Source organism: Podospora bellae-mahoneyi (assembly GCF_035222275.1).
Source record: "Podospora bellae-mahoneyi strain CBS 112042 chromosome 1 map unlocalized CBS112042p_1, whole genome shotgun sequence".
Classification (NCBI taxonomy): Eukaryota; Fungi; Ascomycota; class Sordariomycetes; order Sordariales; family Podosporaceae; genus Podospora; species Podospora bellae-mahoneyi.
In genome coordinates, this window is record NW_026946359.1 from 4,982,481 (window position 1) to 5,004,707 (window position 22,227).

At 54.7% G+C, this 22,227-nt stretch overlaps 7 protein-coding genes across 7 annotated transcripts; 4 read left to right on the forward strand and 3 right to left on the reverse strand.

Moving 5' to 3' along the window:
- Nucleotides 1–35: 35 nt before the first annotated feature.
- Nucleotides 36–1,949, reverse strand: SRB4 (RNA polymerase II mediator complex subunit; the record flags this gene model as incomplete). The annotated part of the gene is made up of 1 exon (XM_062874768.1): nt 36–1,949. The coding sequence occupies one exon, from the start codon at nt 1,947–1,949 to the stop codon at nt 36–38; it is 1,914 nt and encodes a 637-aa protein (XP_062737951.1).
- A 561-nt stretch (nt 1,950–2,510) lies between these two features.
- Nucleotides 2,511–5,987, forward strand: PFK1 (6-phosphofructokinase, alpha subunit). The gene is made up of 3 exons (XM_062874769.1): nt 2,511–3,905; nt 3,969–4,436; nt 4,492–5,987. Exons 1-3 carry the CDS (start codon nt 3,000–3,002, stop codon nt 5,662–5,664), a joined length of 2,547 nt encoding a protein of 848 aa, XP_062737952.1. The 5' UTR covers nt 2,511–2,999; the 3' UTR covers nt 5,665–5,987.
- Nucleotides 5,988–6,229: 242 nt separating this feature from the next.
- QC761_114920 (uncharacterized protein) lies at nt 6,230–7,975 on the reverse strand (the record flags this gene model as incomplete). The annotated part of the gene is made up of 1 exon (XM_062874770.1): nt 6,230–7,975. The coding sequence occupies one exon, from the start codon at nt 7,973–7,975 to the stop codon at nt 6,230–6,232; it is 1,746 nt and encodes a 581-aa protein (XP_062737953.1).
- A 327-nt stretch (nt 7,976–8,302) lies between these two features.
- Nucleotides 8,303–10,665, forward strand: QC761_114930 (uncharacterized protein). The gene is made up of 2 exons (XM_062874771.1): nt 8,303–9,342; nt 9,400–10,665. Exons 1-2 carry the CDS (start codon nt 8,796–8,798, stop codon nt 10,125–10,127), a joined length of 1,275 nt encoding a protein of 424 aa, XP_062737954.1. The 5' UTR covers nt 8,303–8,795; the 3' UTR covers nt 10,128–10,665.
- Nucleotides 10,666–10,674: 9 nt separating this feature from the next.
- IPI3 (Pre-rRNA-processing protein ipi3) lies at nt 10,675–16,050 on the reverse strand (the record flags this gene model as incomplete). The annotated part of the gene is made up of 2 exons (XM_062874772.1): nt 11,712–16,050; nt 10,675–11,646 (listed from the first exon to the last, which is right to left on the reverse strand). Exons 1-2 carry the CDS (start codon nt 12,045–12,047, stop codon nt 10,675–10,677), a joined length of 1,308 nt encoding a protein of 435 aa, XP_062737955.1. The 5' UTR covers nt 12,048–16,050.
- Nucleotides 13,456–15,873, forward strand: QC761_114950 (uncharacterized protein; the record flags this gene model as incomplete). Its single annotated transcript, XM_062874773.1, has 1 exon — nt 13,456–15,873. The coding sequence occupies one exon, from the start codon at nt 13,456–13,458 to the stop codon at nt 15,871–15,873; it is 2,418 nt and encodes an 805-aa protein (XP_062737956.1).
- Nucleotides 16,051–16,190: 140 nt separating the features above from the next.
- Nucleotides 16,191–20,904, forward strand: QC761_114960 (uncharacterized protein). Its single transcript, XM_062874774.1, has 7 exons — nt 16,191–16,813; nt 17,013–17,084; nt 17,200–17,925; nt 17,973–18,155; nt 18,211–18,494; nt 18,626–20,810; nt 20,881–20,904. The coding sequence occupies exons 1-6, from the start codon at nt 16,689–16,691 to the stop codon at nt 19,507–19,509; spliced, it is 2,274 nt and encodes a 757-aa protein (XP_062737957.1). The 5' UTR covers nt 16,191–16,688; the 3' UTR covers nt 19,510–20,810; nt 20,881–20,904.
- Nucleotides 20,905–22,227: the final 1,323 nt, after the last annotated feature.

Below are 22,227 nucleotides of genomic sequence, written 5' to 3' on the forward strand. Positions count from 1 at the left end.
ACGTAGCCCAGAAAAGCACCCATCGAGCACGACAACTAAGTATCAAGACAGCTAGAGAGCACCTGCCTGACCACATCCTCCAGAGCCTCACCCGCCTGACTCCCCAAACCCCAAACCCACTGCCTGCTGACCTTCTCCCCCCCTTCCGCAAAAGCCCCAGTCACCCTCAACTCAGGACCACCCTCACTAAAGGTAAACTCAAACCCGATCCCAAAACCCCCCGTCTCATCCACCAACCCCTTCTCATCCGACCTCGTAGCCCACCTCGCGAGACCCTCCTCCCCCGAAGAGGAGTTCCCTTTCAACCCCTCCAGCACCAACATGGAATGCGCCGTCAACGCCCTCGGCACAGCCCCGTTGATATACCACAACGCGTCATTAGCATCAAAGTACTCGTCCGGACTGGGCGGAAACACGCTCTGCAGCGGATTCCCACTCCCCGGCTGCGACGATGGCGGTGACGGTAAAGTCCACACAGCGAAACGAGGGCCGTCAGACTGGGGAGGTTTGACCATCACCCTCAGTCGAGACTGAGGCGTGATGTCCACGTCAAACTCCACCGCTGAAGGGCTGTACAATACCGGGCCGATATTTTCCGAGTCAGCTGCTGTGCCCGCGCCGGGTGGTGTGCGGACCGGCGGTTCCCTTACGAGAACTGAAGCGGGCAGGCCGGCGGAGCGTAGAGCCTTTGAATAGGCGAGGAGATGCTGGATGAATTGGGCGATGTTCCTATCGTGTTCGAACCACGAGACGATGGGGCCGAGGAGGGAGTACACCGGAGCCGAGGTTTGAACCGCGTTCCTGTCCTCCCGCCGCCTTTCATTGATTTTGTGGGCGTGGGAAAGCTGTAGGGCCAAGGCTAGGCTCAACGTTTCGGCGACATCGTCTTTTGGTCTTGGTGAGCCTGCTGTGTCCTTTGCATTCTCTTCCTCCAGCGAGGCAAGCTCGACCGACATGGTCGAGGTTGGACTCATGGCGTACGTGACAGAAGATCTGGACATCCGCACATTGCGGCCGCCAAGCGTTCTCGCTTCTCTGTTGATCTCATGCCACAGCTCTTGAGCAAAAATGGTATTGCGTGCATCCTTGACACGGTCGACAAGTGTTGCGTTTTCTGGCAACGGATCCGGCAACGACGATTGTCCGACAACCTTGTCGTTCTCGAGAATCCTTACGCGTATGCGCCGAGATCCACCGCCCCTTCTTCCGAGCTCCAACTTGACGGACCCATCGTCGGCTCTTCTCAGCGGTGCAATCCCGCTGTTCTTGAACTCTGGGGCGGCGTTCAAGAAGCCAAAGCTGACACACATGGTTTGTGGTTCCTGAGCCATGCGAGCAACTCTGAAGCCGGCTTCCTTGACTGTGGACACCTCGGCCCAGTACTTCTCCTCAGCCTGGATCTGGTGTTCTAATCTTGACTGTGCAGGCTTCGCCATGCTGATGCAGTTGTCCAACGCCAGGTATCGTTGGCCTATAGCTGTCATTCTCATCTCCGTCTCTCTTGACTGGGCCAGGGCGGTGGGCGCTGCGAGCATGGTGGCGCCTAGGGTACCGAGACCAACAGTCGCGCGTGTTTCTTGGCTGAGTGTGCTGGTAGCTTGAGTCGGCATCTCCCTGGAGATTAGCAGGGAAAGGAAGTCGAGGGCCCAGTTTGATGTTGCCAGGGCGGCTTGGGTTTGTTGAAGGAGTTCAGCCCGTACGGCGTTAATATCCGGGGTTTCGGTCGACTCCTCAGCTTCGGTCTCGGCAGGTTCCTCGGCCTCGTTGGAATCTGTCATTTCAACATCATTCTGACCATCTTTCTGTTCAGCAGCGGCGGCTCTTCGAGCTGCTACCATGGCTTGGATGCCGCCAGGTTGTGAGCGTGCCCGGGCCCAGAATTCAGCGATATTTTGAGGGCCTCTTGGCTTCGCCGCTGGCGGTTGCAGGTTAAAGGGTCGGTCGTCCATAATGGCGACTTTATGAGGTCCTCTTTATGATGAATGAAAATGTGCCATGTGCCTTGGTGCTATGTAGAATGCTCTTATAACTGGCGATACGATGGTTGTTGATACCTGCCGTTGATGTTCACAGTTGGCGGTGGAGTGTGCACCAATGAAGAGTTAGTTTGTTGCCTGAAGCGGTTAGCGTGGAAGCTGCGGAATGGGGGAGAAAAGGAAACTCATAGGGAATCGATGGCCGGCTGGACTTGTTTAGGAGCCGCTCAGAGACTCAAACTTATCAATTTTCTTCTCACGATAAAGTTGTGAGTCGTCTTTGGGAATTGTATTCAAGGCTGCGTGATTCCGATGAAAGTTCGAACCACAATATCTTGGACCAAGTTGTTTGATGTGAGTTGGGAAGCTGCAAGCTGTAGTCGCGACCGATGAGGCTTGAGATGCTCCGTAAGGTGGGGCCGAAGTGACCCTCCCACTTGAGCTCCATGGTCCCCCGCTGTTCCCAAAAATCTCAAAAACCACCTCAGCTCCCAAATTATGTCATTGCTCTGACTACCCACGGAGTCTTTGATCCCAGAAACCCCTCACCTGGCGATGCAACCAACAGGGCGCAGGAGGTGCAGACGTTGGGGAGAGGGAGCAAGGGACCATGTGAGGGATATTTGACATGTGCGACACCGGCGCTTCTAAACTGGTGAGGTGTTGTCCAGTCTGAGGTGAGGAACCAAAGCTAGGGTAGGTAAAGAGAAGAGCGGGAGCTGTGCCCTTGGAAACCACCCCGCGCACCCCGATAAGATAAGAGCTCCTGCCCACTGCCCACTAGACTGGGCTCTTCCCACTGGGTCGGCCAAGGGAGGCACTCGTCAGCTGCAGTTGGCGTGAGCGTGGTGCTGATATCCTCGAACCTCATCCGATTCTCCGTTTTCTGATTTCCTGTCTTCCCAACATTCAAAAAGGCCAGACTACCCGTGCCCCGCCTGCTCTCTTCCTCCAATTCTTACCCCCCTTGGTACTACTGAATATCCCTACGTACTCTCACCGGGCTCCTTTGCGGCCTGGAGCATGCCTTTACCTGACACACGCTTTTTACTTCGGCCTTTCTCCATCGTCATCTATCCGATCTGGACGCTACTGGCCTTTTTCTACCGCCACTCCCCCCTCCGTTTCCTTTCCTCGACTCTCCAGCCCCTTTTCGGACTTCGCAACACCACTGACATTGACCCCGAGACACCCGAGCCAACATCTACTACCAACATGTCGGCCAAGAAGAAAATCGCTATCATGACCTCGGGAGGTGACTCCCCAGGCATGAACGGCGTGGTGCGCGCCTGTGTGCGCATGGCCATCCACATGGGCTGTGACGCCTATTGCATCTACGAAGGGTACGAGGGCTTGGTCCGTGGCGGTGACCTCATCCGGAAGATGAATTGGTACGATGTCCGCGGGTGGCTCTCCGAGGGCGGTACTCTCATTGGAACCGCCCGGTGCATGGCCTTTTTCGAACGCGCTGGTCGCCTTGCTGCTGCCAAGAACATGATTCTACACGGCATTGACGCCCTCATCATCTGCGGAGGAGATGGTTCCCTGACTGGCGCGGATCGATTCCGTGCCGAATGGCCCTCGCTGCTCGACGAACTCGCTGCCAACGGCGAATTTACCACGCAGGAGCTTCAGCCATTCAGACATCTCAACATTGTCGGTCTCGTCGGTTCCATTGACAACGATCTTTCTGGTACAGATGCCACTATTGGTTGCTACTCTGCACTTGCAAGAATCTGCTATGCTGTCGATCTCATCGAGGCGACAGCCTCTTCCCATTCCCGCGCTTTCGTCGTCGAGGTCATGGGGCGGCATTGTGGCTGGCTTGCTTTGATGGCCGGTGTTGCGACGGGTGCCGATTTCATATTTATTCCGGAGAAACCTAGAGAAGACAACTGGAGAGAGGAAATGTGCAGCATCGTTGAGCATGTAAGTACACCCTCTTCTGGGACGTCATTCTGTTCTGGCTGAAGCTAAACGAGTCAACGACAGCATCGCAAAATCGGCAAGCGGAAAACGATCGTGATCATTGCCGAGGGAGCACTCGACAGAGAGGGGAACAAGATCACCCCGGCAATGGTCAAGGATCTTCTTGCGGACAAGGACGGCCTCGGACTCGACACCAGAATCACGACACTGGGCCACGTTCAAAGAGGCGGGACAGCTGTTGCTTATGACCGTATGCTGGCGACACTGCAAGGTGTTGAAGCCGTCAAGGCTGTGCTTGAGGCCACCCCTGAGACAAAGACCTGCGTCATTGCCATCACCGAGAACAAGATTGTCAGAAAGCCCCTTATGGATGCGGTACAAGACACCAAGAAGGTGGCCAAGGCAATCGAACGGCAAGACTTTGAGGAGGCCATGGGTCTACGGGACGCCGAGTTCTCGGAGCAATACAAGTCGTTCATGATGACTACGGCGGTCCAAGTAGACAAGGAGCTGTTGCTGCCAGAGAAGGAAGTATGGCTCCCCTCTCTCCACTCGCAGGTTTCCTGGGTGCTGACAGACTTTACAGAGAATGAGGATTGGGTTCATCAATGTCGGCGCGCCCGCCGGCGGTATGAACGCTGCAGTGCGCGCTGGTGTAGCTTACTGCTTGTCCCGAGGGCACGAGCCGATGGCGATTTACAACGGCTTCGCCGGATTTGCCCGGCATCATGCCGACAACCCTGGAGCTGTCCGACCCTTCAACTGGCTTGAGGTGGACGGATGGGCCAGCAAAGGTGGCTCGGAAATTGGAACGAACCGCGAGCTTCCCGGCGAGTCCGGCATGGAGACCATTGCCAACTTGATTGAGCAGTACAAGTTTGACGCTTTGTTCCTCATTGGCGGTTTCGAAGCTTTCCATGCAGTCTCTCAGTTGCGCAAGGCTAGGGATCAGTATCCATCCCTGTGCATCCCCATGACATTACTCCCCGCCACCATCTCCAACAATGTGCCAGGGACAGAATACTCGCTCGGTTCGGATACTTGTCTGAATGAACTGGTCGAGTATTGCGACAAGATCAAGCAGTCTGCCTCGGCTACTCGGAGACGTGTCTTTGTCATTGAGACGCAAGGTGGACGCTCTGGCTACGTTGCGACGCTCGGTGGTCTTGGTGTTGGTGCGTCGGCTGTGTACACTCCGGAAGAGGGTGTCAGCCTCGATATGCTCGCTGCGGACGTGCGCCATCTCAAAAACGTCTTCGCCCACGACCAGGGCCAGAGCCGTGCCGGTCGCCTCATCTTGATCAACGAGAAGGCTTCCAAGGTGTACAATGCTAAGTTGATTGCCGACATCCTCCGCGAAGAGTCACACGGCAGGTTCGAGAGTCGCGAGGGTATTCCTGGTCACATGCAGCAGGGTGGTGTACCATCGCCCATGGACAGGTGCCGGGCTGTCAGGCTGGCCATACGGTGTATCCAGCACCTGGAGCAGTTTGGCCGCAATGTGCACAACAGGGTCAAGGTGGACCCCATGAGCACAACGGTTATTGGCATCAAGGGCGCGAGCGTGGTCTTTACGCCTGTTAAGCAGGTTGAGGAGGAGGAGACGGACTGGCCCAACAGACGGCCAAAGGCGGCGTACTGGCTGGGCATGAAGGAGATTGTCGACATTCTGGGTGGCCGTCCCAAGTATGAGCTCCCCGAGTCGGACTTGACTGGTATCAAGGCGAAGGATGTCAAGCGTGGGATTGTGCCGCCTTGAATGGGATGGGACTGAAGAATCGAAACAGGAAGTCTTTTGACGGTTGTCTCTCTCCGTGACTTGGGTTGTCATTGCTGCAATGATGATTCATCAAGTACCACTTTCCCTTGTTGTCGTCTAGCATCACCGAGGAAGGGATCGGTAAATTCATGCAGGAAGGGAAGGGGGAAAATAGACAAGGACAAAGGCTCGGGACTGGTTGGTGTGAGAGGGGGTTATATGATGGATGAGTGGGCTTTAGTTAGGGCAAAAAACACCATCATCTCTACCACTACCTTGGCACCGATACAAGAATAAAAAAGGAAGCTGTAAAGTGCAACAATAGACTCTGGAACGCAAAGCTCCTCAATATGCAGTTATATGTGTGGTTGCTTGGCGAGAGACAGCACTCTTGGAAATGGTATCATATTTGTTGAGAAACAATCTGGCAACACTTTTGTACAATAACCCAGCTAGATTGCCACCCTCCGACCGACTCCTTGATTGATTTGAGAGAGTGAACGAGCGAACAAAAGCCATTCTCGTTTCCAAAATGGAAATACACACCGATGCACACAATCTCTCTTCACGCCTTCAAAAACGACAACCACCCCCGATCCGGCTGCCTCAAATCCTCCACAAAGTCCTTCACCCTCCTCTGCCTCTCCTCAATAACCTTCTCCTCGGCCGACCACCGATCCGTCACCTCCTGCTCCCGCTGCGCCTGCCGCTCTCCCCACAGCCCACCAAACCACCCCCTGTTATTCTCCTTGGTCGTCGCCATCCGCTGTTGCTGCCTCTCCAGCTCCTCCCTCCTCGCCTGCTCCTCCCTCTGCAACCTAGCCACCATCTTCCCCCAGTTCTCCAGCCCCGTCACAAGACAGTCCCTGCACACCCTCCTCACAGGCTTCATCTCCCTCAAGTTCGGGTTAATCTTGTGAAGCTGCTCCTCCGCGACATCAACCGCCTCTCTCGTCCAGGATAGTCCTTCCTCTCTCGCGTCAGGGTTGGTGGCATACATGATCTCTCCAATGTGCAGGCTCAAAGCAGCTTCCTGACACCTCTCGGCTGCGTTGCGGATAGGGGGGGCGATCCCATCCCCCGGTCCTTCTGGGTACGGTGGGGGGGTGAAGATTTTGGCACAGGCGTTGTAGACACCCGACCAAAACCCCCTGTTTTGAGAAGAGGGTTTTACTTTACGTAGCTGGGAGGTCAAGTCCAAATCTGAGGGGAGGGGGAGCGAGCGACGGGCTTTGAGGAGGGAGATGTACACGGGAAGGGCAAAGTTGATGTCGCCTTGACGAGCGCGGAAATCGGCGTAGGCGGTGAGGGTGTTGAGGAGGTTTTCAGACGGCAACCCGGCTTCCTCGTTGAGGGTCATTGTTTTTGGGTCGAGGGGGGCGGGGGTGGTGTTCTCGATTTGCTTGAGGGCGAGGTGGAGGGCGTCTTCGTAGATGATGCTGGCTGGTCCGGCGATGCCTTTATACTCTAGCCAGGAGCCATAAGCAAGGCCAGCGTCAATCTTCTGGCGGTCGGTGAAGCCGACCGTGTTGAGGATTTTCAGGTAGATTTCGTTTGGGTTCTCGTGACGGAGGATGCAATCTTCTTCTCTGGGGGCTTTACGGAAACCAGGGGGGACGGGTTTTGGATAGGGGTTGGAGGGACCGATCATCGTCCCCGGGGGGAAGGTTCCCCCGTTTGCTGTGTCCCAGACCCAACCTTCCATGTGCTCGGCGGCTTTGGCCCAGAACATCATTGCGTCGAAGTAGGCTCTTCTCCATTCTTCAGATTTGGCCGTGATGTCCTTTGTTCCCTTGGGGCCGTCTGGTGCGTCCTTTAGGCCGGCTCCCTCGAACTCTGGGTCGTGTAACCGCTTGATTACCGTGTCGATCCAGTGTCCTACTTGGATCCAATCCACCGCATTGCCGTGCTTAGGGTCGTAGAGGGCAATGTTGGCCATACGCATTCGGAAGCGAGTCATGAAACTCCATTCTTCTGTTGTGGGATAGTCCCTTTCGTTGCGCTCGCAAAAGTAGGCGAAGGAGATACCAAAGATTGCGAAGCCGGCGATCCAGATGTAGCCGACGTATTTGATTCCCGTCAGGATTTCATATCTGAGCTGAGCCCTCCGCTCCGTCGTCATGTGTCGTACTCTCGTCACCCGTGTCGCCGTCGAGCTCGAGGGCACGGAAAGAAAAGGGACGTCTGGTCGGGCGCGGAGGTTGTGACGAGCTACGGCGGCCTGGAAGAAGTTGCGCTGGGCCGTCTGGACCCCCGCCCGGCGCAGCATGAGGCGGGAGGACCGCATCGTGACTGTGGAAAGCGAAGACATGGCTGTCGATATCGCTTTCGAGCTCGGATGTGGGATGGTGTAGACTGAATGGTGTGGTTACCGTTATGGTGTCATTGGTTTAGCACATAGCTGGCTGGCAAAGATACCAAGCGCCGTCACCAGCACTGGAAAGGTATGTATGGCTTTCGGGGCGTTGGTCGAGCTCAAAGATGGGATTTTTGTCAATGACGATGGATGCTCGTAGCTCGAGATGCCTCCACTTTTCTCCAAGGGTTCCTGGTTCGGCTTGGCGAAACCCCCACCCCACATGAGCGTCGAAGCTGAAGCTTGGGCCATCGAAGAGACGACCCCCCCCCTTCCTGGTCCATCACCAACAACGGGCCGCTCTTTCACAGGTCGCAATGTGAAGCAGCATTTGTAGGCCGGATCTTACTTAGCACGAATTCAAGATCGACATCATGCAATGGCCCAGGTTTTGGCCCAGAACATCCCCAAGCAAGAGGCCCATGTGAAACCCCACCCCACCAAATACTTCCCTCTGCGATGGGCTCCCGAGAGCTTATGTGACAGATGAGGCTCTCATGGTCAATTCCTATAGACGGAGTCTTTACTTCTGCAGCCCCTTTATGATCACTGATTTAAGTGCTGACTCCGGCCCCACGATGGCCAGAAACGAGGTCTTGCACGATGACACTCTCTTCAGTCACTCCTCTTCATTTTCTCCCATCCTGTAGACCAGGACCCTCAGCTCCTGGAGAGCAGCCATACTTTCTATATCTATCGACAACTTCAAGGCCGGTCCATTTGCATCCTCTCTTTAAAACCCATGATCCTACCCTTCCTTTGACCGCCTCTCACAATGTCAACACCAACCCCCTTCATCCCCACCTGGAACCCCAAACCCTTCCCAGGCATCGCCCTCTCCGCCGGTGGCCTCTTGGCGCTCGCAGACCTCCAAACGATATCCAAACGCACCGCCATCACCGGCGGCGCCTCCTGGGCGGACGCCTTCCTCCTCGCCCCCGGCCTTCACTACCAGCAGGCAGCCGGGGATTTGTTCCGCAAAGGCGGTAGTGGTGGTGCTTCGGCCATAACCAAAATAGTAGATCAATCCTCCCCTGACAGAGAGGTGACCCTCCAGCTCAACAACACCGCCACGGCAGAATACATCCAGTCGATCGCCAAGCCAGGACAAGAAGTGGTGCTTGATATTGGGCGGGTCAGGGAGACAACAAGGGGGAAAAGATATTTCTTGCAACGGAGCAACGTCGGGAGGAGTGCGGTTGCCTGGTCGGAGGAGGAAGAGGGGGTGGATGGAGGGTTGGGGTGGGTTTCGCACGTGTTATATCTCTCGACGCTGTTTTTGACAATGGGGACGATAGTAGTAGTTGTTCTCTTCAAAGATTGTAAGCCGCCCTTTTCTTTTTCCCTGTTGATTTAGCAAGAGCTGATGATGATAAAAGGGTGGTGCCTCATGTCTATACTGGGCTACATGACCTCCCGCCTGCTAAACATCTGCATTATCAAACGGCGGACCTCCCAGCAACCTAGAGATCCCTCCCCTTCCCGTTCCCCTAAGCAATCCAAAAGTGGCTCCCGCCATCGCAGTCGCAGCCGGGTGTCCGAGTATGCACGCCGCGCAGCGACCTATCTTGTTGTTTTTGGTGATGATAATACGACTGCTGTGAGGCTGAGGGGGAAGATATCTGATCTTGGGGCGGTCACGTCTGATGCTTGGTTGAGGAGTAAGACCAACGTCGAGGGGTACTTGGAAGCGACGGCGAAATTGATAGTATGGGTGGTGGCAGCCTTGTCAGGGAATATGACACAGGTGGGGAGTCTGATGATGATGGTGTTGTTGATATTGTCAGCGGGCTTGCTGGCGGTGAGTAATAGTCGAGCTGGAGGGGTGAGGGTTAATGGGCGGGTTGCGAAACTGGGAAAGGGGGATGTGGAACAGGGGGAGAAAAGAGGGGGCTTAGGGTCGACCACAAGTGTTGACAGTGTGGGGAGCGGAGATGGAAGAAAGAGGGGACGGGGGGGTGAGTGCAGGCCTGCTACTGCCGCTGTGGATTCGAGGGCGGGAGAGGACGGGGCGGATTCGGCGGAGAGAGGTGAGGCCGGGCATGGTGGCCAGGTGCGTGTTAAGTGGAAGGAAAGTTTGGAGCGGAGGCCGGATCAGCAGGTGTAGTTGGTGGGACTTTTGGCTGGTGATGGTGGTCATCTTAGACACCATCGAAACCCATGGAGGACGGTAGGTGAGCACGGGGTTGATATCAGGTTTGCAGACGAGAAACTGGACTTTCACCTATCTTCTTGGACGCAGGATTGTGGCGCCAGGGTAATAAGCGCAAGTGTGCATGGCTTTTGAAAGAGGTACATTGGAACATGCAGAGAGAAGTACCCTGTGTTATGGGACACTGTGTGGGAAAAGTGGCTGCCAAGTTCAGCTGTAGTGACAAGATACAATTGCAAGGCAAGCTAACAGGGGCGCGCTTATCGAGACCGCAGTAGAAAGCGTTGGCTAACCCATTGACACCAGGCCGATATTTCAGCAGCCAACAACCTCGAATTTAGCGGTATAAAACATTGTGGCCACTGTGAAACGTAGCCCGGTCGAGCAGAACTGGCCTTCCAAGGCGGCTTCACCCGTCTGCTAGCTGGCCTCCCGCAGGCTGGCTATCGAGGCTCTCAACCTGTCAGTAGCATCAAGTAAATGCATTAGCTTGGCCCGTCAGCTAAACGGGCCCTATCCTGAAAGCGTCCTTTTGTACTATCCTTTCGTCCTTCATGATCTCCCAGAACTCTTGATTGTGCTTCTGAAGCTCCTCCTCCTCTTTCTCTGCGAATTCCACGTCTGGCTGTTCGAACGCGGCAATCGCGCTTTCCAGGGCTTCTTTCGGAAACCCGGTAGCGTGCAAGAGCGAGTCAAATCTGGACTCGGGGGTTGCTAAAGGGTCAAGCTGGGCCGCAAGGGTGTATGTCCGCTCTGCTTGCGAAGGCTTGACGATATGTACTGTCTTGGTGGGTTTGCCCGTTGGGAATGGCGAAACAAATACAACATTTGTGACGGCCGCGTTGACATTGGCCAACTCTACCGGCGTCTTGTTCTTTTCCGAGATGTCCCACCTCATGATCTGACCTCTTGGATGGCCCGTAAGAATGACTGTCCCGTCATAACTCATACTCAAGCAAGAGGCCGGCCCGAGCTCTGGTGGAGTTACCCCCAAAGGTGACTCGATTTGTATCACAGTCGATGCCTCTTCTGATGACGGCCCGAGCAGAGGCTTCTCCCCGAACAGTTCTGTGACGAAAAGTGTGCCGTCCTCGCAGGACGCGCAAACAGCCCGTGATGAGGGGTCTAAGGAGACGCACAGAGGAAACTTGGGAAAGATGAGGGTCCGCAGGGCGTCGCCTGTTTGGTAATTCCAAATGATGCAAGACTTGTCCTTGCTTGCTGACACGCAGAAGTTTGTGCTGGCACTAACACTTGAGTTTGCGGACAGGGCCGTGATGCCTGCCCTGTGGTTGGAAAGGCTCCTCTCCGGTTCCGGTTCGGCGGCTGAGTCCAGCTCCAGAAGCTGGGACATGGACCACACATGGATATCGGAGTCATCAGAACCTGTGAGAATGTGCGTGGGCGTGGCAACCACGCAGGAAACTGCCTGAACGTGGCGCGCAGGAGTCGACACTAGTCGGCCAGTGCATGTCTGTTTGATAGTGGTCAGTATCAAATGAGAAGGGGGCGGTGGGCTGGGTTCATGGAAGTTCTCACCTCCCATAACATGAGACGCCCTTCAGCTGTCCCCATGATGAGAACATCGCCGGACAAGGTTACACATCGTATCCTTTCTGGAAAGGCAACAAATGCCTCCTGGTTTCCACGTAACCTCGAGTAGACGTGCACGTAAGCTTTGCCCTCCTGCGCAGCGAACACATGCGTCTCGCTCACAGCAAGACAGTTCACTGGAACTGAACTCTTTTTGAAGGTCGACTTGATGGAATAAGCTGGGCTCAGAGTATGAGTGTAGATGCCGATATCTTTGGAGATGGCAGTGTTGGATGAGAGCGGAGGGCCGCAGATGGCCGACACAAATTCTTCCGACAGCATCTTCCCCTTTCTCTCTGGTGGAAGCAAGAGAGGTCTATCCCCTTGCGTCGACCTCGTTGTGTCGGTGAGCTGCTTCTCGTTTTCCTTCCCGTCCCACACCAGAACCGGGCAGCCGTTTCAGAGAATTGCGCAACGAGCCAACCACGATGGGAAATAACGTCGTCCAGTTCTTGCGGTCTCGAGTGACGCCAAATGACGGGCAGCCGTCAGTTGAAATTCCGGCCGGTGAGTGCAGCTGGTAGCACGAACCCACTTGTGTATCGCCGTGAGACAATCACGCCCTTGGTTCGCCCCGGATCAGACCACGGAATCAGGAAAGAAAAAAGCAACAGTGAACCGGCCGCAAGATGGAGATATTTTTGAACATCGGACGCCACTATTGACGTGTGTGGGGTGGTGATCAGTATGATATCCGTCGCCCTGTGAGGTTGAAATTTTGCCCATATTCTTTTTTTTTTTTTTTTTTTTGCTTGCTTTTCCCATGCCTGCTACCTTTTAGCGCAGCAGCAGCTTCGGGAATTTAGCGCCACGAAGGCGCACTGACCTCTGTGGGGGATCTCAGGGACCCAGGCACCCAGGATCCCCAGTCGATTCCGTGTCGATCTCAGCCGCAAAGGAAGTTCGTCTGGGGGGTTCACGGGTGCGGGGGTAAGCGCTGTAACCCTGAATCGCGGTTTTCAGTCTGGGGGTTTAGTTCATCTGAATGATGTGTTTGGATGTGTATATTTCGTCTCGTCGGTTTGCAACCCTCAACTCAAAGATCTGGATTTTATGATCAGAGTCTCTTTTCTTTTCTTTTTTTTTTTTGCGCGGTGATCGTTGCCTTTTTTATGCCTTCATGCACCCTTTCGCCAGTCTGATTTGGCATAGGTAAGCCACGGCTCATGCAGCTCTTCATTGTCGGCTTGCAGCAGCATCCTGCTTTTCTGGAGGATGCATCTGACATGGCCACTGACGGGAGATAGCACCAGCCATCTATCTGCCACCAGTCACCCGACAGACAGCGCCAATGACGGAAGAGAAGCGCTGCATGTTTTGATCTGAAGCAATTCATGGACTGGCGCCCCCTGCATCAGATAGACGCAAGGCCGTATCTCAGCTGGCAACTGAACCTGTTCGGGAAGCCGACAGATGGGCAGCATGAACCCACAGTCCGGTCTCCGAGTCTAGTCGTCATATCTCCATTGTGACCTGTCTCAATCTGGAATCTTTGCTTTCTTTTCCACGTAGTATGTGGTATGTGGTGCAAAAGGTGCTTCCCGACGGCAGGCACGGTTGCATTGTATCGACCACCTCATGATGGGTGCCCATCAAGACTTATACGAGACGTGGTCCAGGGCCAGGACCACGTAGCTCTCGCCTCTCCTACTCCCATCGCCGACCACCGCTTGGCTCCCCTGCGACTTCCATGTCGGACCCCGAATTGGCGGTTACACTGGTTCCTGCCTCCCGCAGCTTCATAACGCACGAGCACGCTCCGTACCAGGCAAGCGTTACCAAGGGCAGGGCACGAAGCAGGGCAAGAAGCAGGAGCACACACACGAGCACGCACACGAGGAGCTCCAGTCTCGGATCGTCTGCACAGGGGCCTCCCCCCCGGCGATCAGTCTCGAGCATGAAAATACTTTTTCCCTTGACTCTCTCCCCAACTTTGCAGACGCAGACACCCACCGATCCCATGGATTCGTCCACCACGTCCAATGCAGAGTCGATCTGTTCTTCAGCCAGTACCAACGAGATGGACCTCATCCATAATGAACCCCTGGCCGACTGCAACTTCCCCGAGATGCTCGTGCGGGACCTCGAGACCTCTGAAGTTGTGTTTAGGACAAAGTCCATGACTGCTGGCTGCCCGTCTGCCGCTTTTGCAACATCCAGCGAAGATGAACATGGCGATGAGGAGCACGCAGGGGGCAGAAGCGAGTCTACCGACTCCTTGAGCATGGCATCCAGCGGCATGGACCCGCCGCCCTCCATTCGGGTGCGAGGGCATTCAGTCACCACAGCAGCTACCTCAGTATCCGGTCGACGCTCTTCGTCATTCTCACAGAAAGCCCACTCGCAATCTTCCCCCTCCACGCCACCTTCTTCACCAGCTATGGCCCAGAACCATCATGGAACTTGGTTCGATGCGGACGGGGAGGGTGACGCCACCATCAGCTCGAGAATCCAGGGGCCGTCCCAAGATGTCCAGAGTCTTACTGGCGGACACAGTAGTGAAGTCAACTCGTTTTCCTACAACGACGGGATGAAAAGACATACCGAAGCTATTGCCTATCACCTTCGTCCGAACAGCCCCAACTCTTACGAGCGACCTTGCACGCCCAGCAGTCAAATCAGTCAGTTGGTTCGAGAGAGGCCACGGTTAGTCAACATTCCGCCTACTGCCATCCCCAAACGAAAGTCGTCACTTAATAGGGGCCACGTTCGCACAATGTCGGGTAGTTCAGTGGCGCCGAGCAATCATGAAATTCTCCGGAGGACGTCGGTGGGGCAGTTGGCACCTTCTGCTAGCATGCAAGTGCTTGGGCCTCGAAATGATGAGAGATATGGGGAGAGTTCACGTCCGCCTTCAAGGGGTCGAGATGGCAATGGCCACGTGCACGCTTGCCGGTCAAACGACGCTTTCTTTCCTGACAATCTCAGCGAAAATGTCTTTTCGGATAACGACGAGGAAATACGCGCGACAGGTGTCTATGATCAGCCAGTTCAGACCAAGCCACACACGCATTCTCTCAACGGAAGGACCTCTGGTGGCCCAGCTACCAATATCCAGGAGATCCAACACACCACGCATTCAACGACGTCATACACAACACCCGGCATTCCTCTGCCGCCCGACGTACTCGAGGTCCTGCGGGTTTCGGTCTCTTGTTTCCCAGAAACGATGCTCACTACCTCCAGTCTGACAGTCGACAATATCCGGACATATTCGAGAAAATTTCGGCACGGAGGAATGCCAGATTGCGACTTCATGAGCGACTATCAGTCATTGTTTTCCTCCGGGGGCAACAGCCTGAAGCCGTGGCCATCAAGGAAGTGGAAGCTGAATTGGTTCGGACAAAGTCATAAGCTTACTAAACATCAACAACACGGACGCCAACAAACCCAGTTGCTCTCTGGAGGCTCGGAGGATGTCGATGCTCTTGGACAAGTTCGGTCTCACAGGAAGACTACAGAGGCTTCATGGAGGCCCATCAGGGCTATTTTCCCTTTCGGATCTGACTACCTCTGTGATGCTCTCTACGCACACGTACTGGCCTACAACTACATTAGCACGTTACGCCCCCCACTTCCAGTGTCATCACTACGCCAACAAGCGCCAGGATCAGCGGGCCATCGTCCTTCTGGCTCGTCTTCTGACGACCCAAATAGCAAAACCAGAGTGCCCAAGAAGGCAGCCAGTGTCCTCGGCATGCAGGATGATAACGCCCATAACAACAGACCAACAACACCTAGCAGCGGTCCGCATCACCGACGCAGCAGATCGCACAGATTTCTGAGCCGGGATAGTCATGCAAGAGGCTCGCTCAAATCGAGAGGCAGCACTGCTTCTGGGTTGGAGGGCAACGACAACAGCAACAGCAATGGCAACAATGCCGTGGCCTCCGGAATGCGAGAAATACACGCTGGGCTGGCCAAATGTATTGCGTTGCTTGTTTCGACACTGAAGAAGACCGAGGCGGGTGACTTGCAAGGAGTTGAGAGTGGCGGAGATGCCACCACGCTTCTTATCAGGGAGAGGGAGGTGCATGATGAGTCGGGCGAGGTGGATGTGCTCTTACTGCGAGCGCTCTGTGAGGTGGTGAGAATCTCCGAGGCATAACGATGTTTGGTTGTATTTGTGATGGATTTAATGTTTAACGAGGTGTTGACAGACGGTGTGGACTGGCAGGAGGTATTTTGGCGGCGCAGGTTGCTACTTGGGTTGGGTGGTCATGTATGGGTGGGCGGGTTTTATATGCTTGATAATACCCCTTTGTGACGATGGTATGAAAAAAAGGGAAAGGAGTCATATGTACAATAACTTGTGCTTCGGCCTCATAATGCTGTATTTGATGTCCCCACATTGTTCGTTTCTTGCTTGTTGATTCTGGAAGGCGCAGATCGAAAGCTGCCAAGCAACCACCTGCAGGGGGACAGGCCCTTTCCATTTTTGGATCAAGCGGGTGAGCGGGGATGGAGGGACATTTCCACACCTCCACCACACCTCCACAAACCCACAAACTATTTTGACCATCTGATTTCTTAACCTCCGAACTCACTCGGAGGCCAAGACCGAGTCTGACAACCACCTCCGGACCCCACCGCTCGGATCCGCTCCGTGACACCCCTTTTCCGACCTATGCTGCCGGCCCTTCCCTTCTAACTGCCGAGTGATTTCGGACGAAGTGAACAGACACGCAACGCCCGAGGTTCACAACTGTATTAGCAGCTTGGGACGCGGTGCTACGGTGAGAAACGCGCTCACTTGGAAACTTGCCGTGGAGCACTCGGAGGATTTCCCATTGGAGGTTGGATTAGAAAGAGGAACCGTTCTTGAGTTTGGGTCACGCTTGTCCTCTTCATCCTCTTTTCTCATTTGACCGGTGGCCGCCCCCCCTTTTTTTTTTCCCTGATCCGGTGCCTGCAGCAAAGAAAATGGAGACAGTCGGAGAGCAGAACACCCCCGCGAGTGCTCGGCCTCGGGTAACGAATGCTTGTGAGGCATGTCGGTCGGCCAAGGTTAAGTGCATGGCCAGTAATCAGTTGGGGATATGTAAGAGGTAGGTTTTTTTTCTTTTCTTTTTCTTGTCGGGTAAGGGGAGGGGAAGGGGTGTATAAAGGGGTTGAGTTGTCATATTTGTCCCCCCCCCCGCAGACCGTACACACACACTGTGAGATATGTGTATGTGTCTTTGATCAGGAAATGACTTGTTCTTGTTTGCAATATAGATGATTAACAGTTGTTCTTGTGTGTGTTAGATGCCTGGATTCCAAAAGAGAGTGCATCTTCAAAACTGGACCTCGAACTCGACGGCCGAAACAGTCGAAAAGGTATGATATTCTTTTTTATACCAGGCCATACCCAACAAGTAAAAGTTGCCTACCGGATATCTCCAAGTTAATTCATCTGTTGACATCACCTTTTTTTTTTTTTCCTCACATAAAGATCCCAATCCTCCACCGACCCAACCACCTCCATAACCGCCCCCCCTCCCCTCCCACCACCACCCGGCCCCTCCAAAACCTTCACAATCGACATCCCCATGCCCGCCGACGACGACGTAACCGACAGTTTTGAGGTCCTCCGCCTAGCCCACGAGTCCACACTCAACAACTTGGTTCCCCACCTCTCCTCAGGCGAAGAAGACCAGGAAGATGAACCCATCTACGACTACGACTACGACTACGACAAGAACGCCAACATGGACTGGCTCAACACCGAGCAGGCCTCCAACTGCGGCTCGGTCATCTCCTCCCATGCCTCCTCCCTTCCGATAGGGGCTTCGGCATTGTCCACCCCGCCAAGCAGCACCACCACCGCTGCTACCACTGGCGCGAGATCCAAGCAGAAGAGCAGAATGGTGGCTAGCTTGGGGCTGCAGCCGCAGTTCAACGTTGATTCGGCGGGCAAGTTACTGCAGACGTTTACGGGGGTGATGCTGAATCACTTTCACTGTTTGATTATTGATCCTGAGCGGGACACGGTGGCGAGTTTGGCGAAGGAGAGGCCGTTCGTTTTGCTTGCTGTGCTGGCGGCGGCGAGCGGGAGTCGGACGCTGCAGGGGCACAGTTTGTATGACGAGGAGTTTAGGAAGATTTTAGGCTTGAAGTTTGTGGCTGGGGGGGAGAGGAGTTTGGAGCTGTTGCAGGGGTTGGTGGTTTACATTGCTTGGTTAGTCTTTCGTGAGGACGGTTGGTGGAAGCGCTGACATGGGACAGGTATCCGTTTCATTTGCGGCCAAAGAACAAGCAGGCGTACCAGTATATACGTATGGCGGTAGACATTGTCTTTGATCTGGAACTCAACGAAGACCCGGGGACGGACCGGATTGATGTTCCGCCCACCGAGGCGAGGTTGGAGGAGATAAGGACGTATGCGGCTTGTTATTATCTCGCTTCGTCGTAGGTTTTCCTACCCTGAACCTTCTCGTTGGCAGGAATCTGACACGATCACCAGATTCGCCGCCACGTGGGGCCGCACCCCAACTCTAGCCTACAACACCTACACCGCCCACTGCTGCGAAATGCTCTCCCGCCACAGCCCCCTCAAAGGCGACCAGGTTCTGGTCTGGCAGGTCAGACTTCAGCGGCTGGTGGAGGAAACCAACGATCTCCGCCGGACTCAGAGGGGTGGCGGGCACTCCCAACAAAGTGAATACCAAATCAACCTCATGATACGAGGAATGGAGACGCAATTCAAAGAGTGGGAGGCGTGCATGAGCCGCGAGCTTAAAAACACTCGTGAGTCGTTTTAGTTCTTCCCCGATACCAAATTCAACCAACCTCTGGCTCGCCGGGTACACCACCCAACCCTATCCCTCACCGCTGTCCACCCCCCTCCCCATGCTGCCCAGATGCTAACCCCGCCCCAGCATCCCTCCGCATCCTCCTCCTCTTCACCCCCCTCTTCCTCTCCGGCGCCCCCCTCCTCAAGCTCCCCTCCACAAAACTAACCCCCCTCCTCGACCCCTCCCAAACAACCTTCCGTGCCGAAGCCTCCAAGCTCTCCTCTCTGATCCCCACTCTCCGCGAGTTCTACTCCTACTTTTTGTCCCTCCCCGCCCAGGAAATAAATGCCTTCATGGGACAAGAATGGGGCTCCTTCATCCTCGTCATCATCCTCGGCTTCAGGATGTGTTTCCCCATGGCCATCTGTCCCGAGTGGGACGACAAGCTGGCGCGAGAGAGGATAGGGATGGGGGAGTTTTTGGGAAAGATGTGTGGTGATGCCGCCGGGGAAGAGGGGGGAAAGGGGAAGGGCACGTCTATGGATGTTTTGAGTGCTAGCAAGATTGTGCTGGGGGTGGTGAAGAAGAAGTTTGATAGACGGGTTCAGAGGGTGGAGCGGGAGCAGAGGGAGGAGCGGGAGAGGCAGAGGGGGTTGATTGGGCGGGTTGTGGAGGGGTTGGGGTTGGAGTTGGGGGGTGGAGGAGAGGGACAGGTAGCGGGCGGAGGAGGAGGAGGAGGAGGAGGAGGAGGACATGATGGTAGTATTGGGGGTTGTCCTATGATGGATGGGAGTATGGAGGGGTATTATGCTTATTGGGACGAGACGTTTGCTGATACTGCAGGACTGGGAGGCGGTGGGTTTCAGGGTCCGAATGTTGGACCTATGGGGGGGGGAGGGACGACGACGACGACGGGGGGGATACCGCAGCAACAGCAGACGATGCCGCAGGTGAGTGGTGATCTTTGGGGTACGATGACTATGACTTGGGCGCAGGGGGAGATGACTTTTGATGGGATGGGGCAGTAGGTGTTTGTGGTCATATATTTGTTCATAAGATCTTGATGTAGGGTTGGTTGATACGTTAACTGAAGACGTGTTTTCTTTTCTGTTTCGAACTCGAGGGACAATCAACAAATTTGAATTCAGACACGGCTCAAATGATGGTCTGATATTGCGTTCGGAACACCTGGGCAAAATCTGTTTGTTAGCGTTGCATGCGAATCAGGAGGCATGCCAAGTGTGTGACAGCTGCCTCGATTGCTGAGCACTGCCTGCCGTTTCGTCCACCGCGTGGCTCTGAATATTGCAGACTCAAAGGCATGTGATGAATGGCTCGAGACCCTGAAGCCACTGGATATGTTGTCCCTCCAACTTCCACCTCAGTGGCAAGTCAGTCCTCGTCATCAAAGTGATGAACTTTTACACTGTCAGCCAATCAACGCCCACGCCCACCTTTGCTAGAAGTTTATACCACGCAAGTGTAAACGTCAACACGCTCATCTCCCAAACTTTTAAAAACCCCCTTGATCCAATACTCGCCCAAATCGATGACCCTTAGCACCGGGCAGTACTCCTCATTTAACACTAGTCCGAGCCTCTCACTCCCCTTTCCATCAGGAACCAAAAACCACAGATAAGAGCCCGCCTCCCACGTCCGGGTCCCCAGAACATGTGACCCGCAACCCACGCAGGTCATTGACGTGAGCGGGATCTCTCCAATAAACTGGACCTTCTCCACGCGGGATGATCACTGAATTTTCGTTGGGTGGGAATTTCCCTCCTCCTTGAAATTGGTTGGGCAGGAATTTCCCTTCAGTCCACGTTACAGAGAGAGAGAGGTGCCGTCCTCGGGTTAAATGAAACGGCGAGAATAGGAAACGATAAACTCTCCCAAACCGGTCAACTGTAATAAAACGAATCACAAAACGGTGATAACACCCCCTTGCCCTGACCATGCAAGAAAAAGAAAAAAGAAAAAAAAGAAAAAAAAGGCGAAAGACGGTGTGCGCGCCAACAGATCTGCAAGAAGCTTGTCTCGGCTCCGTGGTCAATGCGTTTTGGGCGACGACAGGAACATTTGCAAAAGAACGTTGCCCCCTTGCTGCCTCACTCGATTCCCCCCTTTCTTGATCATCCCTCGCCTCCCCGCGCTTGCGATAGAACTAGGCTCCGAGGCAGGGGTTTGGATCACGACGACAAGGTCCCAAAAGAGATCGACTTCTGGCCTTGTGATATCTTGACTTTTTATGTGATAAGATGCTCTCCCATCCACGTTCTCATCAGCTAGTTCCGTTGGGAGCCGTACCCGGGGCCCCGGTGCTTGTCACGTCACAGTCGCACTGTTCGCGGGTCTTTTTTTTTTCTCTGGAGTTTCGTTGCTCAATTAAATGAACCTAGTTGTTGAACATGAAGATCAAACCCAAAACAGTGGCATCGAAAAAGTGGTGTGATACTTGCCTTGGTAAGCCTACCGGTCAGCAAGACTCTGACTGGAGCGAGTACCCCAGGTCTCACCAGCTTCTGGACTTTGAAAAAAAAGAAAGAAAAAGGCTAGCCTGCGGTCGGTGGTGTGGCATTCCTCCTGCTTCTGGTTCAGGGATCTTCGAATTCCGCGATTTTGACGGGTATGCATGCTGGAAAGAAGCCGGAGCCACTTAGGTACCGTAGCCAGATTGTACTTGTAGGTCTGACAATGGGGGGCACGATGCAGGCGGAGGGGAAGGGGAGAAGAGGGGACCGAAGCAAGCCACCACTACCACAACCATCACCTACTCTCCGAGGGACACTGGAGCCCTGGACCTACGCAGCCCGTCCTCCTCCACCCCACCATCTTGGGGTGGTGTGAGAAACCCTCGCTTTGCGGCGGGATTGCGACTGGATCAGGAAGCCAGTTTTCGCTGGGCCTTGAGACATTGCTTGCGCGTGACCATCAAGCCCATCTCGATGAGCAAGGCCGCCGAAATATTGGGTTCTGCCACGGTGAGAGCCATCTCAACCCCGCAGCGGACAATAAGGGTGTAAGGCAGCCCAGCCGTCTCGGACAGGATTCCGTGCGGTTCATCCTCCATCCACGAGCCTCAGTCAGCGTGAATCTCTTTCCGTCTGGTGTGACAAAAGTCGCGGGGATAAAGTTGGGGCCCCGCGATTGGTGACGAGGCGAGAGTCCTGGGTGACGCGATGTCCAGCTATGTGAGAGATCTGGTTGCCGCCAAAAATGACCGTGTATTGATATGGGCCTATATAAGTCATGGTGTGAGGCTGAAGGTTGTAAGCATACTTCTACGTGTCGCTCGGCAGCTTGCATCGTCGACGCGCCTCGACGACGATCGTGCACAGTGATATCAGCCTGTTTGCCCTTGACCTGTTGGTCGTCTGAAGTTGCTCCTCAATGCCACCGGAGTGACTGAAGTGGGAAGCGGCCGCTTGGCGTCGCTCGATTCGAAGAAGGCTATCTCGAAGAAACATGTGCATCTGCAGAGCAAAGCGCAGGCCGAACGCCATTGGGCGTATCTTGATCACTGCCCTCGGCATGATGCAGTGCTTCCCTGCTTACCATGCCGGCTCGGGAATGGGCCCCAGCATCGTCGTGCATCTTCGCATTCAGCCAGCAGGCACCGAGGAGGTCCAGGTGGATGTCAGTCGTGTGTGATGGCGTCCTTCTTTAACCCTCGAGAAGTGTGGAATCATCTGGTTTCATTCGATGCGACCCTGTTCATTCCGGTTCCCGCACGTACGGCCGGCAGG

Bases quoted from the DNA above. Each gene is read 5' to 3' on its own strand.
- QC761_114960 (XM_062874774.1), top strand. From the start codon at position 16,689: ATGGAGACAGTCGGAGAGCAGAACACCCCCGCGAGTGCTCGGCCTCGG. The intron at 16,814-17,012 runs GTAGGTTTTTTT...TGTGTGTGTTAG, and splicing joins CAGTTGGGGATATGTAAGAG to ATGCCTGGATTCCAAAAGAG. The intron at 18,156-18,210 runs GTAGGTTTTCCT...CACGATCACCAG, and splicing joins TGTTATTATCTCGCTTCGTC to ATTCGCCGCCACGTGGGGCC.
- PFK1 (XM_062874769.1), top strand. From the start codon at position 3,000: ATGCCTTTACCTGACACACGCTTTTTACTTCGGCCTTTCTCCATCGTC. The intron at 3,906-3,968 runs GTAAGTACACCC...AGTCAACGACAG, and splicing joins TGTGCAGCATCGTTGAGCAT to CATCGCAAAATCGGCAAGCG. The intron at 4,437-4,491 runs GTATGGCTCCCC...CAGACTTTACAG, and splicing joins TGTTGCTGCCAGAGAAGGAA to AGAATGAGGATTGGGTTCAT.
- QC761_114930 (XM_062874771.1), top strand. From the start codon at position 8,796: ATGTCAACACCAACCCCCTTCATCCCCACCTGGAACCCCAAACCCTTC. The intron at 9,343-9,399 runs GTAAGCCGCCCT...TGATGATAAAAG, and splicing joins AGTTGTTCTCTTCAAAGATT to GGTGGTGCCTCATGTCTATA.